Source organism: Onthophagus taurus, chromosome 6 (assembly GCF_036711975.1).
Source record: "Onthophagus taurus isolate NC chromosome 6, IU_Otau_3.0, whole genome shotgun sequence".
Classification (NCBI taxonomy): Eukaryota; Metazoa; Arthropoda; class Insecta; order Coleoptera; family Scarabaeidae; genus Onthophagus; species Onthophagus taurus.
In genome coordinates, this window is record NC_091971.1 from 21,363,686 (window position 1) to 21,391,580 (window position 27,895).

At 33.5% G+C, this 27,895-nt stretch overlaps 1 protein-coding gene across 1 annotated transcript; it reads right to left on the reverse strand.

Moving 5' to 3' along the window:
• Positions 1-1,563: 1,563 nt before the first annotated feature.
• Positions 1,564-26,096, reverse strand: LOC111422703 (uncharacterized). Its single transcript, XM_023055919.2, has 5 exons — positions 25,547-26,096; positions 25,281-25,497; positions 2,824-2,981; positions 2,542-2,739; positions 1,564-2,471 (listed from the first exon to the last, which is right to left on the reverse strand). The coding sequence occupies exons 1-5, from the start codon at positions 25,991-25,993 to the stop codon at positions 1,614-1,616; spliced, it is 1,878 nt and encodes a 625-aa protein (XP_022911687.2). The 5' UTR covers positions 25,994-26,096; the 3' UTR covers positions 1,564-1,613.
• Positions 26,097-27,895: the final 1,799 nt, after the last annotated feature.

Below are 27,895 nucleotides of genomic sequence, written 5' to 3' on the forward strand. Positions count from 1 at the left end.
CGCAGCAAAACAAACTCTTTGAAATTTATCGTCAAGGTTGATTGATGAAGAAGCCAGTCTTAACGCAACAGAAACTACACAACACACCTTAGCTGCAGCCTCTAATAAGAAACTAGAAAAGAAGTTTGATAAAAAGAAAATTACTTGTTACAATTGTAAAGAACAAGGCCGTTTTGCCAAACATTGCAAAAACAAAGTAGTAAAGCAAGCAATTCCAAAAACTTTGGAGCTTTCAGTTCAGTTGTAGATCTAAAATTGCCAGACGAGGAGATGTGAATTCTAGACAGTGGCTAAAGTAATTGAAAACGGTGCAGTAAAAGACGTTGCGAACAGAATTACTACAAACGAACAGGTTCAAGATTTCTTATAGAAAAAGGGAATGGAGGTTGACACATGTTCACCTTATGGTCTTGAACAAAATGGTAAAGCGGAGAGAGAACATAGAACAATAGTAGAAAGTGCTTCTTCTATGATTTATAAAAAAGATTTGCCGACTTTCCTGTGGGCAGAAGCTGTGAATACAAAACACGAGGTAAATGAGCCAACAGAAGAAGAAAACGTTTTAGTAGTCATAATAGATGAAGATAAAAAGCCTCGAGATGGCTCGAAGAGCCATGACTTCGAGATAAACTTAGTAGAAGATACTCCACAAAGTTACGATGATGTGGTCAAACCAGACGATGCTGTAATGTAGAAGAAAGCTATACAGCAAGATCTAGATGCTTTAGAACTAAATAAAACGTGGGAGATGAGCCCAACCCCGATGAATAAGAAAACGGTGGATCGAAGAAGGTAAAGTGTCGACGTGATAGTTCTTTATAATAAACTTTACTTTACTTCAGGGCTTTTGTTGCAATTAAATATTAACCCCAATACGCAGCATTCGACCTAACAACACATCTCGAAAGCCTCAATTATTTTTCAATGGCTTCTTTGAGAGTCCAGGATTCTTCACTGTATTGGAAGATCTTTAAAATATTCCAAAGAAAATTATTAAGTGTCATTAAATCGGGGAATCTCGGACACCACCTACAGAACCATTTGTCTGGAAATCTGCGGTCTAGGTACTGAATCACAATATCACTAATTAGCAGTAATGATTAATCTAGGACAAATAACAATTATTGAACACAAGTAATGCTTGGCACATCGTATAAATTTAGCATTTGCAGCCGTTTTACTTAAAGTTTAAGAAAACAAGATATTGATGAAGAATATGACGACGACACTTTTTCTTATATCTATGTCAAAGTTTGCTCTTTGACACAGATATTTCAGTAGCTGTAAAAGGGAACAACAGATGACAAAGATATATTTTCTCAACGTTTGTCTAAAACTGCATTTCTTTGGTTTGATCAATTCGATGACCATCCATGACTTATTGCAAACCAGTAACAACCGTACCTACTAACCTACCGTACCGTAGAAGAATTTTACTTACGAATTTACACTAAAATTCGATCATATCATCTAATTGTGATTTATATAAGTTTATTTTTATAAACTTAAAGACGATCTTTAAATATAAAAAATGCAGTGGTTTCAGTTAATTTTGTACACAGATTTAAATTATTTAATTTTTTATTAAATACAATAATATACAATAACAAAGTTTAACATCTTCTTAAACCAAAACCAACTTGACACGTAATAGTTTTAGGAAATCCTATCGGTGGAATTTCATCAATTTTGCTTATTTTTAGTCTACTACTTGGTGGTGGGACATCTTCAGGCTTTATTTCATCATCCACTTTATCTGCACCTTTCCCTTTTTTATCTGGTTTTTCCTTTTTCGGCTCTTTTTCTTTACCTTTCCCACCTTTTGCTTGATAATTTAATGCTTTTAAAGACCCTTCAACCGGGATCGCAACTGGATCAACATGAGGATGGTTGGTCCAATAAAAATCAACGGAATCATCACTCCAATTGACCGGATGGAGGTCGCAAAAGAAATTACCGATCGTAATCCGTTTTAAAACTGTTTCTGTGGGTTCTTTTTTAATGATTGGAGTTTCTATAACTTTTTCACTTGGGTTGTCATCTTTACCTTTCTTATCTTTTTTATTTTTCTTATCTTTTTTACCTTTCTTCTCTTTTTTAGGTTTTTGTGGTGGTTGAATTTGTTGGTAAATAATTTTAATGTTAATCTTACTTCGGAAACAATCTCTAATTGCTTTTAAATCATCTTCTGGTGATTCTATTGTTAATTCCGGAAATTCAATCATTTTATTGTATGTTTGTCTTTCAGTTTTGAAATTTGGGTTATTCTTTATTTCTTTTTCATTCGGTGCATCATAAACACTGGGTTCTTTTCCCTTTTTTCCTTTTTTTTCTTTTTTCTTTTTCTCACCTTTTTTCGATTTTTTATCTGTTGGTTCTCCTTCATCTATTTCTTCAACATTATCGGGAATATTTAGTTCTTCGAGTAAAGGAAGATTTATTTCGATATGAAAAAAATGTTGGATTCCTTTCTAATAAAATAACGAAAAAATTAATCTAAAGTGCTTAATTGTCATTTAGAGAATTCAAAATGTTGATTACTTGTTTTGGAGGTGGTGGTAAACTAATTATTCTAAAACAGTTAAAAATTAACGCTGGTTTATTACTATCGAGGTTCATAAATTCGAATCCACCTCCAACATCGTCAGTTGCTTTATCTGTTTCTAAAATTTCTGTATTATCCAAAAATAACAATGACTGTAATTTTTTTAAAATCAATTGTTTGTAATTGGGAAGCGCCTAAAAATTATTCGTTAAAAAAAATTACTCTAAGCTATTAATAAGCAGATATCTTTCTTTAAAAAGCTGTAACTGTAAACTCACCCAACATGGATTGCCCTCTAATGACAAACCTTTTAAGTTATTGAGGTCGATTAAACTTCTCACCACACCTCTTAAATCATAGATGTCGTTGTTCGAGAAATCTATACATCTTAAATTATTAAAGTTTTTGCTTCGAAATACGTGATGGAAACCAGAATCTAAAATAAAGATTTGTTTTATTTAATTCATAAAGCAGAAAATGTAGAAGTAATAAAAAGACAAAGAAATGTTGAGGGTGATCTTGCAATTATTACTCGTGGTATAACAACTGTCTTCGGGACAGATATGATAAATGGCACACTACGGACGGTGTCATTTCGCGCGGTTTTCTCCCGCCGGGTCCGTGATGTATATAATTGGCTTGTCATCTAATGATTCCTGATTTATGGTCGGCGTTAATCAAGAGTTGCGACGGCCGCCGGCCACACCAACGACACCTGCACGGCCATCGCCCATGTTACGCTCTATGGAGATGGAGAGAAAAGACTACCAAAGAGTTCAACTCTCCTCATCAGACTACATTTTTTTTATGTTTTGCTTTGCGTTCCTATTTCTACACTTCGACTACTTCGACACGGCCTAACGGTCAAATGGGCATTTCACAATTTCCGGAAGAGAGAGAGTGAGAGATCGCGCTGACAAAGCAATATGATCATCATCTATCTGATTCGAATACTAGATAGATAATTAAATTGGAACCAATTCAATTCACTTGGACGAAATCGAATTTGTAATTGGATGGTTACTATTAAATAAATTTATGATAAAAAAAAGGAAAATAGTTTTCAAAAAAATGAATTGAAATTTACTTATTCTTTTTTATTAAATCAAAACCAATTCTAAAAAAACTATTTAAAAATAAATATTTATTCCCATAACTGCAAATATATACAGAAAGGAATCGAACCAAAACTTCTAGAAATAAATAAATACACACAAATTATCACAATAAAGTACCAAGTTAAATATTCCATACGAAATACTAATACAAAAAAACACTGATTGAAAACATACAGATTTGAGGAAACAAATTAAAATAAGACATAAATCTTGATGAAGGAATTTGAAGATACCGGAGTAGGCTTTAGAGGAGACCAAAATGTAGAGCAAGACTGGTAAATATGGGAAAAAAACCATATTTTAATATTTAGCAGAGTAAAACAAGAATAGAGGGCATCCACTATGTGATATAAATATGAATACAACATAAATGACTGGAGGGTATGTCCAGAAAGAATATTAATAGTAGTAATGAGACAAGGAAAGGATGAGAAAACTACAATAACGGTATATGGACCAAATGCTGGATGATAAGGCAGAAAACAAAAATGAGTTTTAGTAAGATTTGATGGAAGCTGTGGAGAAAGTGAAATATACATTTTGAAAGATTTTAACAGTAGGGTAGAGAAGAGATATAAAGGGGTGGTGGGAATTCATGAAGTGGATGTGAGAAACAATTAATACATATTTAGAAAGTAAAAATATACACAGACACAGTTGAGATATGGTACGGAGAGGGAAAAATCCATTAATCATATTAGATATATGAGCTCCGCCGCTGACTGCGTGGATTAAGTAGGTCAGAAACCATCGTTGCCGGTCCCAAGCCTGGACAAAGCAGGAGCGTTAGACAATGGGTTAACTACCCATTTCCGTAAAAAAGGACCCAGTTCCGACCTTAACATTGATAAACGTACACTTCCTCACAAAAGAACAGGAGGAAGAGACGCAGGAACCATTGTATCAGTTATTAGACGAAATATATGATAAATCACCAAAAAATGATATCGAAATTATCATGGATTGTATGAACGTCAAAATAGGCGAAAACGAACAGTTCAGAGAAACAATAGGAGGGTACTTGTTGCATGCTAAAACTATTGGGAACGGAAAATGCCTAATTAACTTTGTCACTAGTAAAAACATAGGAGTAAACTCTACGTGTTTCCCACACCAGAGTATCTATAAAGCCATATTGACATCACTACCTAGTTCGAAGAAGGTATAAATAGTATAAGAACTACATGGCAAGAAAAATAAGAGAAAGAAAATGTAAATTCGAGACAGTCAAAAAAAGCAGATAAAATGTGCAGAAAGAAGAAAAAGAAATATGGGAACGACCTCATTGCAAAAAATGGAAGAGGAGTTCAAAAATATTGACTCAAAAGGTGCATACACAGGAAAAAATATAGAGTAAAAATCAACTCTAAAACATGGTTCAGATCGGTCCAATTTATTTAGAGTTATTTTTTTGCACTATATAGTGTAGGTGAATAGATTAAAAATTTACACTAAATAGTGAGAAGATGGTGTTTACTAAATAGTGTAAAATCGTTACTCTATAACAGTGTATTATATGTAATCTAACTAGATGTTGTCGTGACTCTAATTAGATACATTTCTAATCTAATCAGTGTAAATTATTAAAAATTCGCTCTAATTTTACTCTATTAATTGACAAAATATCACTAAATAGTGTGTATCTTCCACTTATTAGTGTTAATTTTTAATAGGAAGTGGAGTATTTTTAGGGAAGTTTTACGGTTCTAATAAAAATCAAAATTATAAAATATTTGTTTTTATTTTTACTTTTAATATATTGTATATACTTAAATTTAAAAAAATTAAATTCTGTTTATATACATATATAACATATATAATACTTAATTCATTTTAAAGTTTCCACCGAGTCACCATCAAAACTCCATCTAATGAGTCTTCTATAAGTTTCCTATATGTATAGTTGCACCAAGTTGCACATACTTACCAATCTTCACAAGGAACTTGTATGTAAAATCTTCCGGAAGTTCCACTAATTTCACATCATGAATGTTTTATTTTGGCAAACATATTTAAAATAAAAATAATCGTTCCTTCTTTCTATATCGCGTAAATCAGGTCTCGAGACGCTATCGAGTTCCGACTCGTTTAGTAGATGACCGTTAAATTTTAGCTGTATCACACCACATGTTGATCACGTGGTACCGACGAGTAATCCCGCGCAAAATAGTGCGGAGCCTACGAAGTACCCGAAGGAAAAGTACACGTTTAGTGTAAAATTTAATGTTTTATATATTACATAACTTCACTAACATAAGTAAAAAAGAACTCTCCTTTAGAGAACTGTAAAAACTACTCTATTAAGTGAATAATATATGAACTCTATATTAATATTAAATATAGTGTACATTAGAGTTATTTTTACCATGTGATATTACAATTTTTACTCTAATTCTTTTTACCAACTACTCTAAAATTTTTACACGACACGATTTTTTCCTGTGTACAGATTCTTGAAATACAGCAAAGAGGGATGCAAATCCAGAGCTAATATCTATAGAGGCGAAAGGGGACAAATTGAAAGTAAAATTCAAAAGATAAAAGACATCTGAAAACTATTTTTCCAAACATTACTTGTAACATAAGCTGAAATCAGACAAGATATAAATCAGAGTTGTGAGGAGAAAGAAGGGATAGACCCTTCTAACACTAGAAGAAGTCGAACAAATCAAGGCTCTAAAGAATTAAAAAATGTCAACACCTAACAAAATCTATCCTTGCACTGATAAGGAAAGTATAGGAATAATCCACAAGTATTGAAAAAAAAGCGTTACATCTCTTCTGTGCACAAGGTACAAAAGATCATAGTAAGGCATGTAGACATCGGAAAGGAAAGCCTGTTAACAACAAGATCCAACAACTGGTTGTCTCTGTGATGACATTTATATCACGAGCCGTAGGAGGGATATGGCAAAACAAGCAAACTCATAATTAAAACTACATGGCAAACTTGTGTTTTGTTTGTAGCGGACTGTAGATTTATAGGAGTAAAACAAAAATACCAACACAAAATTCATCACATTAGAAGACAATCTGGAGACAGTGGATTCCCTTCATATACGTAGGAGTGGAACTGAATTCAGCTGGCACCGAAGAAGGAGAAATCCGCAGAAGAATAATCACAGCAAACAAAGCCTATTTTTCCTTATGTTTCACGTGTAAAATGCAAAAACGTATACCGCAATAACACGTCGTGAGGGTACAAAATAGTAATAAGATCTATTGCAAGATACTCAAAATTTTTCAGACAGCGACGGTTATAAGAGCGGAACTTGTGCTGAGAATGGAGGGAAAAAGTTTATCAAAGAATATCTTGGATATATCCAAGAAGTTAGGGAATCCTGAGTTTGCCATAAAGTACCAAACAGGATTAACAGAAAAATTCGAAAGGATGAAAGCTATATAAGTTGATGAAACTGTGGCTGGTATGGGGAAGAGATTTTAAAACATTGTAATCGAGACAGATAAAGTAGAATGTGGTATCAATAAGATAAAAGGTGAAAAACAAACATCATGGTGATCAAAAAAAAAAAATTAAAAGTTGTGCCAAAATAAAGAAAGCGGAATGAAAAAAATATTTAACGGAAACAACGGCGTACGCATATGAGATTTTATCTGTTAAAAAAATGAAGAAATCTAAAACTACTGGTGATGGAACGAGAAAGGAAGGTATGGAAAAATTTCGGCTGTAGGATGGAAAGTGGAATTGAGGAAAACCAAATATGTACTATCCTACAGACTCTATAGTATAGAATAGAGCATTAAAGCAAATAGGAACTGAAAACACCGGAGATCTAATACCATACATCAAAAAAAAAAAAAAAAAAAGGAGAAATATTGGTGAATACGAAATATTGGAAACAAAAATAACAGAAATCAAGAAGAAGGGTATGAATATGAAAAATGTAAGATATATACAATGAATTTGAGAAAGAAATACATACGCTGAAGATATCTACATAAAAAACAAAATGATTACTGAGATTAAATATATGGGTTAAAGAGGAAGAAAAGTAATATTAGAGATCTATAAAAAGTTATGGAATATTATGGTAAAGAAACCTTAGTCATATCTTTAAGGAAGTAGTTTGACTTACGAGGTTTCAAAGATTTGATCAAATCTATAACAAGAGTGATAGTATCATAATGGTGTTTATATGGTCTGTTCAAACGTTTAACTCGTTTGTGTGTTGGTGACACCCATCTTCCTTTGGGTTGTGAATTTCATCCTCTTAGAGAGCGCTAAAGCAGTTTACGGTATGCTTGAAAGTAAGATGTTAACCAATAGTAAATATATACGAAATTTCAAATTATTCGGTTTACTTATAGCCGACATACAAAATAAAAGGTAAATATTGATTGCTCATAGCTCGAGAACAAAAGAGTTGCAACCGTATGTTTATGTAAACAACTTGTGTTATTTTGGCAGTGCTACGTTCTAGTAAAGTTTCTAGATTAAAATCTGAATCACCCTGTACAGACAAAAATGTTTCATAACATACTTGTACTTTTCGTAATTTTTTTTTTTCACCTTCAACCGATACAAGAAAGATCGCATATTAAGTGTGCTACTCTATGCTGATGAATCCAACCAGAGAAATGTGCCCAAGTTCTAGAACTACTTCCTTTCACAAATTTAGTTTCTTTTAAATAAACCTTTTTAGCTTATTGCTGTTTCTTTTCTTCTGGCTCCGTTTGGGCTTCATCTTTCTCCCTATCTGAGATTTTCATAATAACGTAGTAAAAACATTTCAATCGCCAACAGTTATAAAGTTATAACTGTTAACTTTCTCATATGACACATGCTTGAATTTCTTCATAATGTGTTTCATTTAGCCACGTATTTTCCGTTTTTTTATAGACTGACGATAAGCATTGTTATCGTTGTTTTCGTCACTTTCACTGAAGTAGCCGTCTATTGTTACCAGTCCTTTTACCAACTTTGGGTTATTTAAGATTAAGTTAAGAACACCCTAATACGTATACGGACTAAACTTTGCGCTACGGACATTCATCGTTTTCCCCCCTAAAACATAGGACTACTATCAAGGATGAATCCTCTTGATTCTTACTTTACAGTGCGTTTTAAGAGGACTGTGATTGTTATTCCCCCTTACTCTATCTAGACATCGGTAGTATAGCTTACAAATCGAGAAATGACACATTTTTATCGTCAATCACAAAATCAGTCGAGTCAGTAAGAGATCTCTTGTTTTCGTAACAATTGCAATGCATTCGTGCATAATTTCGAACGTGTGTATATTATCATCCGCATTTGGTTATGCAATTCTTATGAAATGTGAACATCATCACTTTTTGCTGAATCATCCAGACCTTGGCTATGTTTTGCATTTTCAATGATTACTAGTACACACTTTTCAATTCATTTAAATCTTTCAACATTGAGTACTTTATTATTTACCTCACTAACAAAAATACTTGACTTCATACAACCGCTATGAGATTTATCAATGAATAGTACACCTGACGGTTGATCAGGTATACTGTTTACATGTTTGGTTGACCTAATGTATGGGAATATTATAATATTGCTAAAATAGTGACAAGTGTATACATTTTTATAACAATTATACCAAAGCTATTTTCAGCAGCAAAGGATATCATAAATAAACACTGGCTTGAAGAAATAGCATCTCCCGTTTTTACCTCAATTCATTTTTTATACAAACAGCTAGTGCAATGGCCACACAAATAGCTTCATCCTTTAACATGTTAACTATAGAACTACTAAACGTCAACTAAATATTGAATTACTGTATTGAACAATAATATTATTCCATTTAGGATAACCATCTAGGAATTACTTGAGAGGTAGAGAGCATAAAATTACCTCAGAAAACTGCGGCAACTTTAGACAAACACTTTAAAGTGTGATAGTAATTTAACGAAAAATATAAAGTAAAATAGTAAATCATTTTATGACTAACACATTTGTTGACCCTATCTTTACATGTTTTGTTAAAACTTGTATTCATTCTAATGTATGATTATTTAATATTTCTGTGTATTTATCATTTATTAATGTCTCTGATTTGTCACAACATTAATACTTATACCGGTGTATATCCTGTGTTATTTATTAGTGTAATTCCATATGCTAACAAGCATAAATAAATATCCTCTTTGCCTTCTTCCGATAATAATTTGTTTTAATTCTGTTTTAATTTGTTCACAAATTAAAGTTAATTGTTCAAACAATTTTGCAGTATCTAGTTGGAATTTTAATTAATAAAATATTAATTATGTTTAAACCAGTAATAAAATTATTTATTCTTATTATTTATACTAATCAATACTTTGTCATTATCGATGTTATTTATTTCGTAAATATGGCTCCATAAATTTGAATCCTCTTCCTGTCACGATTTTTTTTTTATTTTTTTCAATGTATCCTTACAGCATCAATCGTTGATATTTTCTTATTTGGCTCCATAGGATGTTTTTCAATGTCTTTAAGCTGCTTTCTGGATGCCTCCGTTATTACACAACAATCAATCGCTTTTTCCAATGTTTTTCTTTTATAGATTTATCGTTGCTTCCAATTATCAACATTGTTAACTTTAATTTCGTTGTTAGTTTATCAGATCCCAACTCACATTGTCGTCTTTGTCCTTTAATTTACCTGACAAATTGTTCCATGGATAAATTTCCTTGTGGCGTCGTCAAAAATTTATATCCACCGTAGGTAACGTTTCTATTTTGGATACGAAATATTCTTACAATTTTATTTTGAATACCATAATTTTGTTGTTTTCTTCAATTTTAAAAGTAAATGTATTATAGATTTTTATAATATAGTCTCCAATTGTCGATATTTTATGTACTCTCACATATTTGCTTCAAAAATCGCAGACCTATATACATCCGTCATAATTTTTCTTCTTAATAAGGGTTTCAACCTATTATCTTTTGCTTACATTATTTTATATTATTATCTTTTGTTGTTTGGCTGTTCCCAAGGCGTGATTTCGCGCTCACGTCCTTCTTATTTTCCGCATATGTATTTTGTTTCGTGATGCAGTATCGATTGACAATAACCAACTTTGCGACCTTTGGTAATAGTAATACAAATAAACTACCTCATCATTACATTTAGGGAAACTCTCGAAAAAAAACTTAGTTATTGCTCAGTTTTCTTTAAAGGAGATTATTCTATCTGCCTTCGGATTCTTGTATATCTAATATGTTAAAATCCTGTTTTTATGCATCCTCACTAAACTGTATCATGTCTTTAGGTTTTGCATCAAATCTCCATCATGACTTCTAACTTAATAAATGTATTAAGCCTCTATCAAATCCGCTTCATACCTTATAAGGCCTGTATAGAACTCCGTATAGAGCTCAGCTTGGTATCAAGTCTACAATATATTTCTGTTAAGTCGAATCTGTACACAGTCAAGATTGCATGAAATCTGCATCAACACTGTATAGAGGAGACTTTTAAAACTTCTCTAAAATTGAAAAAAATCTTCACACAATTCTTATTTAACTGATTAAAGGTTTTGCAGTCTGTGTCAAATCAACGTCATACCTCTAACTTGATAGATACAATACACCTCGATGCTTTAACTGTCCACCAGGTCTCCATCAAATTTTCATTGACACAATTCCGTAGAATGTTTACATTGTCTCTACATAAAGTCATCAAAACTATATCCAGGATTGGAGATTAATTACAGCTTCAGTAAGACTATTTTGCATCGTTATGATACTTGCTTATTGATGACTTATTATGATTGGAGACTTAATCTCCATTAAACTTGCATCGAGACAATTCTGCACAAAGTTTACATTATCACTACATAAAGATTATTTTCATATTCCTAAACAAATCCTCGCATATGTGACATTCATTTCTTATGACTTATGAATTCGTATCACAGACGTCTTGGACGTATATGACGCTAAATCCGTCCTCCTGAAACCATGTTCTTCGATTATAGCCAAGTTATGCAGTTTATTTACATCTCCACATAATCTTTTGAATTCACATAAGTCCTCGCGCTGGCATCGAATTTCTGATACTTGATAAATGATTAGCTTCATCCGAAAACAAGATGTTGGTATACGTTGAATTGACTGGTTAACGAAGTCAGACAGTAACAGGTATCTTGAAGCTATAATTTTTGCACCAACTGGATTTTGTAGGCGTGGAGTTTTAGATTTCGACCGTTGTGTAAAATACGAAGTAATCATCTACGCACGTTTCAAGCACTTGCACGTTTTTGAATTGAAAGGTTTGGATCATCACAAATACACCGACTTACATTCTTAACATTTTCATCCATTCTTGATTATTTTGATCGTCCAGATTGGTTTTTGCAGTGTTGTACCGATTTTTTAAATCTTTTTGGTCCACTTCCGAATTAGAGGAATGCTTGGTATATTATTTAAGTGACGAAAGACGAATTTTGCTGAATTTTCTCCATACTACAGTCTTTTGTAAAACGTTACTCGCTACACCCCGTTGTGTTAATTTACTTTTATCACAAAATCTGATGACCCTTTATTTCCTAAAAGATATGGGGACTCAAAATGTCGTCAATCCTTTGTTTGCTACGAATAACCATCAAGAATTGGTCGACAACACGCACAATTAAAAACCTCCCGAGTTCAATTAGCAAGTTACCGCTATGAACACGGTAATAAAAATTACTGTTTTTGTAGTTTTTTCATTGTGATTCACAGTAATTACAAGCCGAGCAAGTTTCTAGTGCTGTTGGTCGTGTATTCTGTCTGGGATAAGATTTACATTGTTTTAGGAGTCGGAACATCCTTCTAACAACCAAAGGAAAGCACTCGAGAATCGTTTGGGATTTTTTGTGGCTCCACCGATAATTCGTCCATCCATGGTGCTCACGATACTCAATCTAATTAGGCCGTTTCACATTTATAACCATCATTTCCTTTTCCACCTTTGACAGTAAGTGTATTTATAACAATAATTTGCATAATTTAACGGTTAACAATGATGAACGGGGTCGGCTGACGATCTAAATTTAAATTATCCGAAACTAGTCCCGATGAATAAATTAACAAAGCAAGAAGTTTGTTGTTTTATTACCGATTATATTTATCTTGAAAATAGTTGGAAAAATATTCGTAAAGAAAATGATTATTATATGACCCAAGGAAACAACTTTTAGGATTATAAATATAAATTTGCTTAAATCCAACTATTCCTGATATTTTATTTAATAGTCTTTTTGCATTTTATTAAACATAATTTGTTATAACAAGTTACCACATTACATGAAATTATCTTTATTAGCATAAAAAAATAAGACCAAACAACTAGTTTTAACGTTAGAGCTAAAACACAGCTTTTTATCCACTTTATCCTTCGGAGTGCATACATGGGGCCAATATGACCCCACCGTTCTAAATTTGGCTAACAAATTAACATTTTTTTCTTTATCTTCTTTTCCTTCCATGTATTCTTACGTTACTATAAGTGATAGGCTTTGGCGTATTTAGTTACTATCAGTTATATATAATGTAAAACTAACCTCAGTATACATAGTATGTATTAAAAAGACCAGTTAGTGTCATCTTCCAGTCGTTTACAAAACTAAAAAGAATTACTCTGTAGTTGCAGTTTCGTGTACTGGAGAGATTTATTAGTTGGGGAATCACCGAATTACGATTTCTGTTGTAAACAAACGAGTTTTTCACATATTTCAAAGATAAATGTTAGTGCAGTAGTGTAGTTCCGTAATATATTACTGACTTTTACAATAAAAAAATTATTTTACGTTTTAGAATTACTGGAGGTAAATTATTAGGTGCTTTTTTCTTTGGATAGTTAGTAAAATGTATGTCATTTTTAGTGCCAGTAAAATATGACGAGAAAAAGTATAAATGAAGCGGAACTGTTGGCTCTTTTGGAAGATAATAATTTTCTCGAAGAACCTACACATATTTTATCGAGCGATGATGAATTTGAGCCAGAAGTGATCGAGGCACAAAGTAGTGGTAGTGAAGAATCGGAAATTGAAGTGAGTAGCGATGAAAACAATACAGAAAGTGGTAATGCGACAGAAAGTGATGAGAGTGATAGTTATTTCTTAGGAAAAGATAATGTAACCAAGTGGTATGATATAAGAAGGCTCCAGCAACCGCATGTACTCGTGTGTTGGAAGAACTTGGTGACTAATTTACCTGGTGCAAAACAAGCTGGAAAAGAGGTAAAAACTCCCATTGACGCACTGAGATGTTTTATCAGTGATGATATTATAGATTTCATAGTAGTCTTTACCAACCTGAAAATACAGAGAAACTGCAAATAACAAAAAATTGCAAACTTATGAAAAACAAACAGACAAAGGAGAAATCTTAGCTATAATTGGTCTTCTTTATGTATGTGGTGTGTTCAGATCCGCTCATTTATCACTGGATGACTTATGGAGTACTAAGTATGGACCTCCTATGTTCCATGCAACGATGTCTAAAAGACGTTGCGTATACCTTTTGGCCAATTTAAGATTTGACAATAAAATTGGAAGGTATCCTACCAATAAATTAGCAGCGATTTCAAATTTTTGAACTCCTTTCGTCGAAAATTGTAAGAAATACTACACGATAAGTGAGTATGCACTTTTCTATGAAATGTTGATACCATTTAGAGGTAGGTGTAGTTTTATACAATACCTCCCAAAGAAACCAGCAAAATGCGGTATAAAAGTTTTCGGTATCTTTTTCTTAGGTTTCCTTTCTTTTCTTAGGAGGAAAAGTATATGCCGGTAAGGAAGGCAATGGAGTGGCAAAGGATCTGACCCATAAAGTTGTTATGGAAATCACGCAACCAAATACATATTACAGGTCGAAATTTAACCACTGATAACTGGTACACTTCTATTCCTCCAGGACAAAGTCTTCTTGAAAAAAAATTACCCTTGCGGGAACACTAAAAAAGAATAGAAGAGAAATACCTATTGATTTTTTACCGAGCAAACGTCGTTCTGTGCACTCAACTATAGAGGGATTTAGTCCACAATCAAAAATGCTTTCTTACATCCCCAAAATAAATAAAAGCGTGGTCCTTTTCAGTACATTTCATGACCGAGCAACCACTATACATCCAGAAACAAAAAAAAACCAGAACAAATATTATTCTATAATAGTACCAAAAGAGGAATTGATAGACTGTATAAGTTATGCAGTGCATATTCAGTGCAAACACCTCCTCGTTGCTCCATATACTATCATATGTTAAATACTGGGTATTTTTTTAAGCCCGATAGAACTTTAAATTGAAAAAAATAACACAAAGAATTAAATTTTAATCCAAAAAATGTTTTTGTTCGAAAGATCAATGACCTTGAAGGCCAATTGACAGGACCATTTCTCGAAATAAACCACATCTCGCCCAGATCAATCTCATCCATAGTTTTAAACAAAAAATCATTGATTATGGTGCGGTAAAAATCTCCATTGACCGTAACGCGAGCTCCGGCTTCATTTTTGAAGAAATAGGCCAATGATGCCATCAGCGAGCAAACCACACCACACGGTGCATTTTTGTGGATGTAATGGAGTCTGTAAGGCCTGTTGTGGATTGGTTTCACTCCATATGCGGCAATTTTGTTTATTGACAAACCCATTAAGCCAAAAATGAACCTCATCGCATACACAATTTTGCGATAAAACATCGGATCAGTTACCAACTGCTCTAGAGCCCAATCGGCGAAAGAACGACGCATATGATGGTCTCGTGGCTTTAATTCCTGCCCCACCTGGAACAGGTGTAGTCCAAGATCGTTGCGCAAAATTTTCCACGTAGTGGACGGACAGAGCCCCAATTCCTGCGACTGGCAACGAATCGATAAAGTTGGATCTTCTTACACACTTTCGGTTACAGATGCGAAATTTTCTTCAGTACGCACGTTCCTTCTACGTGTTGGTGTATGAAATCTATCCACAGTTCGACGGATGGCTTGCTCAGATGGACGATTATGTGCGCCATACAAATCACGAAGTCGTCTATAAGTTGTGGGAATTGATTACTGATTTTCAAAGTAAATCTGGATAATTTGGTAGCGGTGTTCAAGTGTCAATCTACTCATGATGATTTGCCAGAGTATACTGATAATAAATATCAAAAAGTGAGCGCAGTATGACAGTTCGTTTAACAGTTAACCCTTTCGTAAGTTCTATCTGGCTTAAAAAAACACCCCCTATAAGTACGGTAAATGCATTAGTATTGTACAACAGCACAAATCCAGACGCAATAAAAGATAAAAAACATTACAGACGACATTTTATAAGAACTGTAGCTTTCATTCTCCTTGAATAACATATGAAAAGAAGAAGTACAATACAAACATTACAGGAACCAGTGAAACACAATTTTAAACGTTGTGTCATTGAAACACCTAGTACATCAAGGCAGTCCAATACTAGTGCTACTGTTACTCCTAAGAAAAGGTCCCGTTGTTCATTTTGCCCCAGAACACAAGATAGAAAAACTGCTAACAGATGTGTTCAGAAAAACTGTAAACGATTTATATGTAGAGATCACAGTGTTATAATGTGTAATACTTGTTATGAAAACTTCGAATAACAAATAAATGTTTTACCCAGTAATCGACCAGTTATTATTAATTATGAAATAAAAAATGTGTTCTGACGCTTCTAGCCTATATTTCTTTGTGGGGTCAAATTGACCCCTCAATGCACAGTATCTTCCAACTTATATGTTGGATGACATTACCCGAAATTTTTACCTACAACGCGTTGTGGCTAAGCTTAAATGTTTACAACGCGTTCTGAGCAATTTCTTCGGTCATTGAGTAGCGGAAAATACTCATAACGCGTTAAGGGTATTTAGGTTTACTCAATAGCCGAAATTAACCAGTTTTGCGCATTGTGGTCACCAAAAAGTACCTACAACGCGTTGTGAGTATTTGACGGTTGCTCACAACGTGTTGTGGCTATTCGATGTTTACCCACAATCGATTGCTTTCATTTTACAGCTAGCAAAATTCTTTCTAAACATTTTTGCAGTCGTTTGCCGTTACAGTACGCGTTTCTACTGTTTTGTTATTCTCAGCTTAAAATTGGTAAATATAATGGCGATGCAAGCAAAATTTGAAACTGCAATACGCTAAATATGCTAAAGCTGACAGGTCATCTTTAATGATCAATGACCGTTATAATACAATATTAAATCAAGTAAAAGAGGCGAAAGGGAAAAGAAAAGACGCAGAATAGCTTTATGTTCTCAAGATTATCGCCGCATTAAACGTTTTGATATACTAACAATTGGCGATCATGATAAACTAATTCAGGCAACAGCAAACTCCGAACTAAAATACTTTTGTAGAATCGAGGAAACATTTGACATTTTAGACTATACACATCAAAAATTAGGTCATAAAAAGGAAAAAGCGATGGGAGAAGAAATAAATCGAAAATATTGTAACACAACACGACAGATTATTGATATCTATTTAAACCTCTGTCAATGTTGTGCGCTGAAGAAGAAAGCAAAATGAAAACGAGCTGTCGTGAAACCAATGGTGATATCTGAAATCAATTCACGATGTCAAGTAAGTAAATAAATTTGTAATTATATTTTGCTTTTTAACTTAATTAATCTAACTACCTATGTCACTTTTAAATTAATTTGTTAAAAAAATCTAGTAAAATAATTACTATAACGAAAATAGTTTAAATAAAAGGTTGGTATAATTATTCCCAGGTAGATCTCATATTTTGAACTATCAACACCATTCAACAAAGTTTATAGTACTGCATCCACAAAAAACAAAGAGCGCTGAAGAAGTAGCAGATATTAGTTTGGATATATTTTGATTAATTGGAGCTCCTAACATTCTTCATAGTGACAATGGCCGTGAATTCTCAAATAAGGTGACAAATTTTTGATAATTTCCTTTTATTTCGATACTTGAGCTTATTTTTCCTATAAACGAGTATTTTGATTCAGCTAATAAAAGAGTTATCCATTAAATGGAATGGCGTTAAGATTGTACACAGAAAACCACGACCTTCCAATTTTGGCTAGGATTGACTCTAAGTTCATCGTAGAAAGATAAATAAAATTCTTGAATGACGATGAAAATTTTTTATTAAATTAGTTCGGTGCTACATGTTTCGACATTTTATTGTCTTCATCAGGCACGACGTCAATTTTGGAAGAATACGTGTTTGAGTTGTAAGAAAGGTCCGGACAAAACAAAAAACCATCAAAGCCAACAGCGGTGAACCATTATGGTAAAAAACAAAAAGGTGAAAAATGTTTGTCAAAATCAATAAAGGGAATATGAAGAGGAAATAAGTATTTAAATTTGTAAGGTGGTGAAAGGGTGATTTAAAGTTATTGAGTTCAGGTGGAAATGAAATGTCAAAAGTGGTTTTGTAAAACATAAAGCAAAAAACCGGAGATTGTGGAAAGAAATATTAAAATATAATAAAAAAAAAATACAGCAAAAAAGGGAACAATGTTCTTCATGGAACGAGAAGGAGAAACATAAATGTGGATTTGAGTCGCTCTTAACAGTTCACATATTTTCGTTGGACTGTCCACCACCTTACAAATTTAAATACTTATTTCCTCTTCATATTCCCGTTATTGATTTTGACAAACATTTTTCACTTGGCTTTGATGGTTTTTTGTTTTGTCCGGACCTTTCTTACAACTCAAACACGTATTCTTCCAAAATTGACGTCGTGCCTGATGACGACCTTCCAAGCCAAGGCTCTGTTGAACAAGCTAACCAAGATGTCCGTAATAGTTTGGTGGCTTGGATGAGAGATAATAATTATACGAGTTGGTCAACTGGTCTTCGATTTGTTCAAAGTTCAAAATATTGGAGTTATCATAGTGGAATAAAAAGAAGCCCATACGAAGCTTTGTTTGGAATTGCACAAAAAATTGGACTCCTGAATTCATGCTTACCAAGTGATATAGTTCAAAATTTAACGACCGAAGAAGAACTTGAAGAGCAAAATTAACCAAAATATCGAATCAAACAGAGAGAATGTAGCAGACGAAGATATCAATGAAAATTTATCACCAGTTTTGATAGTGCAAGAACATCGCAGAGTTTGTTCAGTCTGTAATGAGGAATATAATGAAGAAGTATCTTCCGTTGAGTGCGCAGAACTTTTTTATTTAGGATGTGCTTCTGTACCGGCATCCGATATACCTTTGTCACCTTTGTGCTAATAAACAAGCGATTAGTAGTTCTCGAAAAAGCTGTAAACGCGATTTAGAGGAACAAGCAAGAAAAATGGTCGAGAATTCGAACAAGAGATTTCCACCAGTCTCTGTCGGAGACAATATTTTGATAGACATTAAGATGTGACTAGTCGTCCACAGCCATTGTCACTGTGAAGAATGTTAGGAGCTCCAAGTAAGCAAAATATATCCAAAATGACATCTGCTACTTCTTCAGCAGTCTTTGTTTTCAGTGGACGTAGTACTAAAAACTTTGCTAAAAGGTCTTGATAGTTCAAAATATGAGATCTACCTGTGATTAATTATACCGACGAAATATATTGGCTGTTATAACGGAAGAACTTCATCCAAATATATTTTCTGTTGCGACTAATAACGGCACGCTGAATAAGTTATATTCAAGAAATAAATTTCAACTAGCTCCTAATAAGTTTATAAATGTAACTAATGTCTCTAACAAGAAAGTGACAGTTCGACAAGAAGCAATGATTTCATCGGGATCAAAGCAAGGCTTTGTAAAATGCAATTGTTTAAAAATTTTAAATAAAGCAATAAGTTAAAAAAACGATTTATATGTCTACACTATACATATAGATATTCATTAATGTTAGCCTGGGATGTTTATTGGCTGAAAATGTCCACAATCGAATGTGATTAAATATTGAATAGCCACAACACGTTGTGAGCAACCGTGAAATACTCACAACGCAATGTGGATACTTTTTGGTGTCCACAACGTGTTTTGTGTAAACGTTAAATACTCACAACGCGTTCTAGATACTTTTTGGTGTCCACAATGCGCAAAACTGGTTAATTTCGGCTATTGAGTAAACCTAAATGCCCCCGACGCCTTGTGAGTATTTTCCGGTACTCAATGACCAAAGAAATTGCTCAGAACGCGTTGTAATCATTTAAGCTTACCCACAACGCGTTGTAGGTAAAAAATTCGGACAATGTCCGAGTAACATATGTAACATATACTCCGAAGGTTAATATGCATCTCCTTCTTAATATACTTTCCACTTATTTACTTTTTTCTTTTTTTTCGTATCTTGTATTTCTATCAAAGTTTCATTTTATATTTATCAAGATCTATTTGATTAGATATGGTAAGTTATATTCGTGACGAAAACGATAAACCAAAAATGTAAATATCAACCGAAAGGACACCCAAACAGAGACCAACAACCCAGTGGTCAGTTAGTTGTTGAGTTGACGCTTTTGCCCCGCATGAGTTCGCAGTACTACACTATCTACCGACGGCAAAAGGGTTTTCAGAATTGATCACCGTCGACGATAATCTAATACAAATCCGAATGTCTGGTTGTCACGGAATCCAGGAGGCCGCCGAGATGCATATTTTATGAGAGCGTGCGGCGTTCGACTCGAGCTAATAACGGCCCCCGGTCCGTAAAATAAATATAATGCGAGCACTTTACAGGTGATTTTCCATGGGAAAGTGCGCCTGGCGGAGACGCTCTAATAGCCGGACGACCGGTAAATATTTCACCCGGAGAAGCGGGGGGTGAAAAACACTCCCCTTTCCCGACGACGTTGAAATTACTAGTTGTAACAGTTTGGCACTTGATGATTTCTAACCACTAAGTGTTTTATTACTACTCAATTCACACCTTAAAAAAAATATAATGTCTATACATGTATGGAAATCTCCCATTAAACCCCATACGTTACTTAGGGTGGTAGATTCTTTTTATCTTTTTTTTGGAGGTGTTCAGAGTCAGACTGGATGCTGCGCGTTCCGCTAATGGGCCGAAGCGATGGTCGCGATAATAAATTTACGCCCGAGCATTACGTCCGTAAAGGGTTAGGGGGCCCCATTTCGAAACGTTGTGGAGACCCCAAACCACCCCACGCCAAATGGTGGCGGCGTTAGGCGGCTCCCGGGCTAATACTTATTAACGCGCCGCAACGTATAAACATATTATGATTTAGTGCCGGCACCGGACACTGCGGATGTACTACTACGCCTATGGCGTGGCCGAAACGTCGCGAAAACCAACGTGCGTTCTCTCTACGTTTCGCGTTCGCGCTATATTAATTAACGTGGTCCGGACGCCAAGCCTCCGACAGTAGCGGCTCCCCAACCCAACCAAACGGACAGGTGATGCGAAACAACGCCGTTCGTGCTACGCTAATTACGCCTACGCGATCAAAATTTGCGCCTAACGCGCTCGAAAAGGGAGAAAAACCTTCATACGAGATATGAAACCTGTCATGAAACCGTAAACGGAAATGAGGAGTTATATTTTCGCGGATAATGTTCTTTAATGATGTGTATTTTGTCGTTATATTTCAAAATTTCATAAAAAACTTATCTTCGTTCATTCAAAACATTGAAAGGACCACAGTATGAATCACATATTTAATTAAGACTATTTTTATAGCGCACAACAATTATAAATAAGATAACGTATTTCGTCATAAAAATAAAATTGATAATAACGGTTTGTCTCTGAGTTTGGCGATATACGAGGAAAGCTAGCTGAAAACCTGCAGCTTTTCATTGGTATCTTGGGAGTATCCCAAGTCCTACATAAAATTCCATACCCAACATTTTATAGAACTTTCGGGTCTTAATGTTAAAATCTGCACTTTGAAAAGATGGGTTGGGTTGGGTTAAATTGAGTAAAAAATAGTAAAAAAACTTGATTAAAAGATACGTAAGCAACATTGTAAAAACCCCTTCTCGCATGTTATTAAGTAAATAACAAATTAAGTTCTTCCACGCCACAATCACATGGACCGCGTTATGCATCACTTGACTAAGCGATAAATGAATATATTTATGTTGAGAAAAACGGGACTTTTCAGAATAGATAGGCTCAAACTATTAAAAATTGTTTGGTGCCTGCCCATTTTTATCACAGAACACTGATGACAGCTATCACAAGCACAAAAGCCGTTTGGTCACTCGTTACGTTTTACAATTATACAGGATGATTCTGTAAGTCGTGGCGTAAGTTTAATCACTAAAACTAGAGACAAAATGATGTTAATTCTTGTAAAAATTTTTGAAGAAAATACTCTAGAGTTTGATTTTGTACTTTTAAATTGGTTTTTATTTTATATAGAATTTAAGTCTAACCAGTTTCGGCCCTTGGCCACCTTCAGAGACTCTACATATAGATTAACATCTCTCATCTTATCCATTTTACAAACAAGTTGTTTAATATTTCTTTTTGTTCACATATCAAAATCGAAATTAGATTATTAGTTACTAATTTACAAAATTATAGCTTAAAAAGTTGTAAAATGAAATTAAGTACGAAGTGTTACAAGTTTACAGGTTAAAAATTAAGCACACACCTTTTTTAACAAAAGAAATATTATGAAACTTGGGAAAAATTCAAGAATCATCATGTGGCTTAAAAATCGATGATTTTTTTTAAATCAATGTGAAATGACAAAAAACACGTTAAAAATAAAAAGAAAGTGTGGAAAAGTGACTAACACTAGATTAACTTCAGTTATAAAACTTCTATTATATGATAACTAATTTCAGGTTTAAAATGTCAACCTCAATTTTGACATGTTTGTAATCGTCGGCGTCGTGTAAAATCCTTTAAAATGAGTCCAAACATGGTACGTTTAATTCCAATATTACTCGAGATATACGCAACTTCCGGTTTGAAATGTCAATGTCATTTTGACATATTCTTAATTTTTATAAAAAGTCTTAATATTTTACACAAAACAAAAATATAATAAAATAAAATAAAAAATTAAGGTTGGTATTAATATTTAAAAATTAAATTTGTATCTTCATTGTTGCTAACTTAGGGTTTAATGTTTTTTATTCTAACTTTTTTGTTTTTTGAGATAAATGCGTCATCTTTGAATGCATTTTAAAGGTTTTTTAATGAAGATAAATATGTCAAAATTGACGTTGACGTTTCAAACCGGAAGTGATTGTATTTTCATTAATATTAAAGTTAAATATGTCGAGGTTGGACTCATTTTAAATGATTTTTTATGAAGTTATCAAATATGTCAAAATAAAAAGTTGAAAGTTCGAACTTTTTGGTTTTTTGAGAAAAATGCGTTAAGTTTGGACTCACTTTAAAGGTTATTTTATGAAGATTCCGAATATAATAATAAAATTAAAGTTGACATTGATAACTGAAAGGTTTTTTCACGACTAAACCAGAATGTTTCTAGTTCTCGTTTTACTTTTAGTTCAATAAAAATATACAACATAGTAATACCTTATGTAACTAGCGCTACCTACCGCTGTCGTTTGTAAAATGGCCAGGGCCGAAACTAGTTAGACTTAAATTCTATATAAAATAAAAGACATAAACTTTTAATTTTATACTAACACCTAGAAAACGACACTGGCCCTAAATTCTCTATTCTATTTTTTCAATTGTAGAATTTCTTGGTGTATCTAAGTGTCGTATCTAATTGTAAGTCGGTTCTTAGACGTGTGATGCAAGGTTAGTTGGTCCACATACCCGATGTGTAATTTATGTAATGTAATGTAATTTAATGTAGATCCTGTGTATGCCATATAACGAATGGATGTCAATGTTTACCAGTTCTTCACATTCACTTTCAACATTACTTTCTTCATGTACATGCACATCATCGGTGTTGGTATTACCATCACTATCTCCTCAATCCCTATACATATTTATTCCCATAAATGTTTCTCCGAAATAATTTGCATTCTGCATCTGAATTTTAGGTCAAATGCAATTTATAAATAATTCAAAATCTTGTGTAAACATACTTAAAATGTTTTTAAGTGTTGATCTTTAATCTAACGAGAATATGATCTGACGACATCCAAAACATGCAATAATTATAACATGCAATAGCATGTAGCATGAGCAATAGGTCAGGAGTATATCCTTGATACCAATCATGTTCGGCTACTCAACTACGAGGCACTTAAATCTTACGAGGGGATTGTCAACATCTCTGATGTCGTGGAGACTTACCGTATTTCATCAATTTTATGTATTTTTTATAAATTACATAAAATTTAATAGAATAGTACAAATTGGAAGTTTTATTTTCGTGAAAACAATTGTATGCACAATTTGACGAATGCGACAGGTTCCAAGGTCGTAGATTATTTACGTGTAGGGTTGATTCTGGAGAGGGTCGAAGGGGGAAACTTCGGCCGGACCGTCGTTCGAGTAAAATTTGCCCTTATCAAATTTTTATCCGTCATCTACAGTGACACGAACGGCTCCCCGAGCTGGACGTTGCACAATTGCGAAATATTAAATGTTGGCGGGATTGTACATAATTTATTCGACAGATAGGGGAAAGGACTCCCTCTTTGTTTTTCCATTTTCCCAAATCGCCGTTCTCTCGTTCGTCCACGTTCCTTTTTGAATTTAATAAAACAACTCATTTCCTTTTTTTCTCTTTCTCCCTCAATATATGCTTAGGGCTTCAATAGAACATAATTGTTGAATATAAAAAAAAGGTGTTTTTAAATATTTTTTTAAACACGTTTTAACGCGAAATGCGATACTTAAAAAACCATCCGGAGTGGTCCAATTTAGTCGGCGGTACACGTCCCTGTGACTCCTGCGGGACTCGCATAATGTGCACACTGAAAAATGACGGAATGCATAACAAGCTTAACCTATTAAATTATACAAGTGGGGGCTCTGCGGAACGCTCTTTTACAACTTCTCCCCCGGCCAAACGTAATTAGAAGCACTCTCTTCGGGCGACCGCCCCCCGGGAAACATTGTATTTTAAAATAATTATGCCCGGCAATTATGTGTACGCGTGTCGTGCGGTCTGCGGACCTCAAAAATGAGAAAACCGGCTTTTTACTAGGGCCACCGTGCAATTTCGTTAATTTTTTAAAACCGTAAAAGGCTCTCGGTTTACGGTTCTTTAATTTGTTGTATATTACGTACTCCCCCTTTGTACCTTTAGATGACGTTACACATCCCCCTTCGTTTTTATTTCACGTTAAATTTAATTGTTGCGAACCTCTCTCTGTATGTGCTTTTTTTCATAATTGCTTTTTAACTAAACATAAATTTTCTTTATTATATTTAAAAATACTACCTAACAAAGAATTTTTTTTAATAATTTAATAGAAATTTGAAATAAAACAGTAGAAATTACGTAGTGCGAAGAATCTGGTAAAAGTACACCACGTATAAACATTAATTTCGCATTCGAAATAAATCATATGCGGCAATAATGCGGACCGCACCATTAAACGTTTTCAGATTCGATAAATAACGTGATAATGAACCTGTACGCAGTCATTAAACTGGCCGTAGCCGGCCGTTTATCATCTCAACTCGGAAATCTTCTTTTAATTTATCGTCTCTAATGTAGGGTATTTTTAGTGTTCAAGCAAAACAAGATTTTTTTGAAGAAAAATAAAGCATACCCTCGTTTAAGGAATTCCTTCCCAGTCCTAGGTACCTTAACTTTTTTGGCAATTTTTTGCACAATTTCTCCAACTGGGAGACATCGTTTGCGAATAATTCCAAAAAGATTAACTTCCTAGGAAAAACTTTTCCTTCTGGTTCCGTTAGCCAGTTTCCGGAAAGAACCAAAACTTGAAGATTTTTAAATAAACCTATACGACCATCCAAAGTATTCATCTAAAAAATCTAGTCTAAAACTCAATCAAAAAATAAAATATAATTATACCTCATATGACATGATTCTTAATGTTTTAATTTGCTCGTAAAGATAATCAAAATCAATAACATTAACATGATTTATAGCGTTCATAAACATCTCGTCAAATCCTTCCGTGAATCTATTATAGGATTCCGCTAATTTTCTTTTAGGTACTTCCAAACTGTTTAAAATAAGATTAAAAAGTACTAATTTGTCCCCATTTATTTCTGTATTTTGCTCGTGTGTTGGATTAAAATATCGAAGGAATGTTCCGAAAAAGGATTTTCTAACGACTTCATTTATCACCTTATTAAACGAAACGACGTGTTCTGCTAAAAAGGCCGATCTAGATTTAGGACGATTTTTAAAAATTGTTTCTTCCCAAGACCACGCATTACTGTCGTATTTATCTTGACGGCAAATCGTAATTAATTCCGACTCGACACTGTCATCAGCAGCGAATTTAACACCCATTTTAAATTTTGCAACAAAAAATTTTTAGAACTAAGAATTTTTTTGTTACTGAATAAGAATTTTGTACAGGTTAGATTTATGAAAGAATTGTCAAATTAAAGACATAAATTAATATATAGGTGTTTATGCTATAAATAAAAAATTAAATTTATTATAGTTCTGATATTTACGTTTTCCAGGAACAAATTTTTTCAACAATAACAATTTATTTCAGTAGAAAATGTATAGATATAAATATGAAGATATTCGGAAATTCTGTTTTTTACATTATTAATAATGAAAATTCCATGCCGGAAAAGGCGTTGAACAAAACTAACAACATGAACATTAATTCATTTTTTCATAAATTAGTATTATATTAGAGTACTTATTCGGGACAAAAATGTTGTGGTTTAGAACAGCGTTTCGCAACTCTTTTATATTGAGTGATATGTTTTCGTCTGTATTTTCTTCCGGTACTCTCTGTATCTGAGTTATATATTGTTGGTACTGGTTACTGATACATCGAGGAATGGTACCTGGTCAGATGAGATGTATCATCCACGTTTCGTAGCCATAGCTTTGGTTTCCAAAGACTAGTGTTAAAAGCTGCTTCTTCGAATAGTTCCATATAGAAGTTCTGGGACGTAATCGGCAATCCTTTTGGTATGAATTTTCGTCATATATAGGTCCAATAGGACCAATACAGTGTTCATCTTCTATTCGTATTGCTTTCTGTCCATAACTATGGTGGCATTACCTTTGACTGCAGTCAGGACGGCTACGTTAGTTCACTCTCTTATACTACGTAAAGATTTCCGTTCACCAACCGTCAAGCTGGACTTTGGTGGTTTAGCTATTTTTAACACTCTTGCGATATCTTGACGGGTGTTTTCAGCTTTTGCCGATGATATTTTGTAAATAGTTCTTTTTACTTCACACATAATTTGTTATCCTTTGTAATTAGCCTCTACTATCCATTATAATTTGACTCTGAAAAACTATAGTTAAAAATTGAATAAATCCCATATTTTGTTCCACAATGATATTTATTTTATTTCAATCTATACAACACGTGTTTCGCTTATCTTATATAAGCGTCATCAGGTATAACTAAGGTAATTAAATTAGGTGTTAAAAATTACAGTCAAAAGCTTAAAATTAATAATTACCGTCAGTTACGTCAGAGTTGCAATGCATTAAGAGAAATAAACATGATGAAGGTGTCGAGAGACTTTAATTACAGTTCAAAGAAGAAGAAATTGAAAAACTAAAAAACATTTTAAAAAATTCAAATTTAAAAAAATAAAAGTAAATTAGTTGCAAGAAATATGGTGATGTATAAAATTAATTAATATAATAAAAGGTTAAAAAACAAACATTACCTTAACATATGAAAGTCGTGTGCATGCTATCATGTTTCGAAACGATCTGATGTTAACGTTAAGGAGTTAGTGAGGGTGAAAAGTAAAATTGAGATAGGTGACAAAACCTGCAAGGAGCGGAAAATTTGACTCAAAATATATTTATTAAAGGAATTCGGAAAATAATCTATTCTGGAAAAAATCTGTATAATCGTTAATTAAGAGGTCTGGATTAGATTTGTAGTGTGATCTAATAAAATATTCCTCGTACAGGTCCATCTTTTTGGATTTCTTTAGGTCTTTTAGGAGGGAAATATTAGAAAGATCAGATTTATGTCCCATTGCAGTTAAATGTTTGAAAAAGGCAGAATTATTTTTTGAAATGTGTTCTTTATACCTAGTTTTTATGTTACGCCCCGTTTGACCAATGTAATAACAATCGCAATCTTCGCAGTTAAGCTTATAAATGCCACTTTTATGGTATTGATCGAATTTATGTTTATTGTTGACAAGTAATTGACCCAATTTATTACTGGCAGAAAATACAGGAGTAATGTTA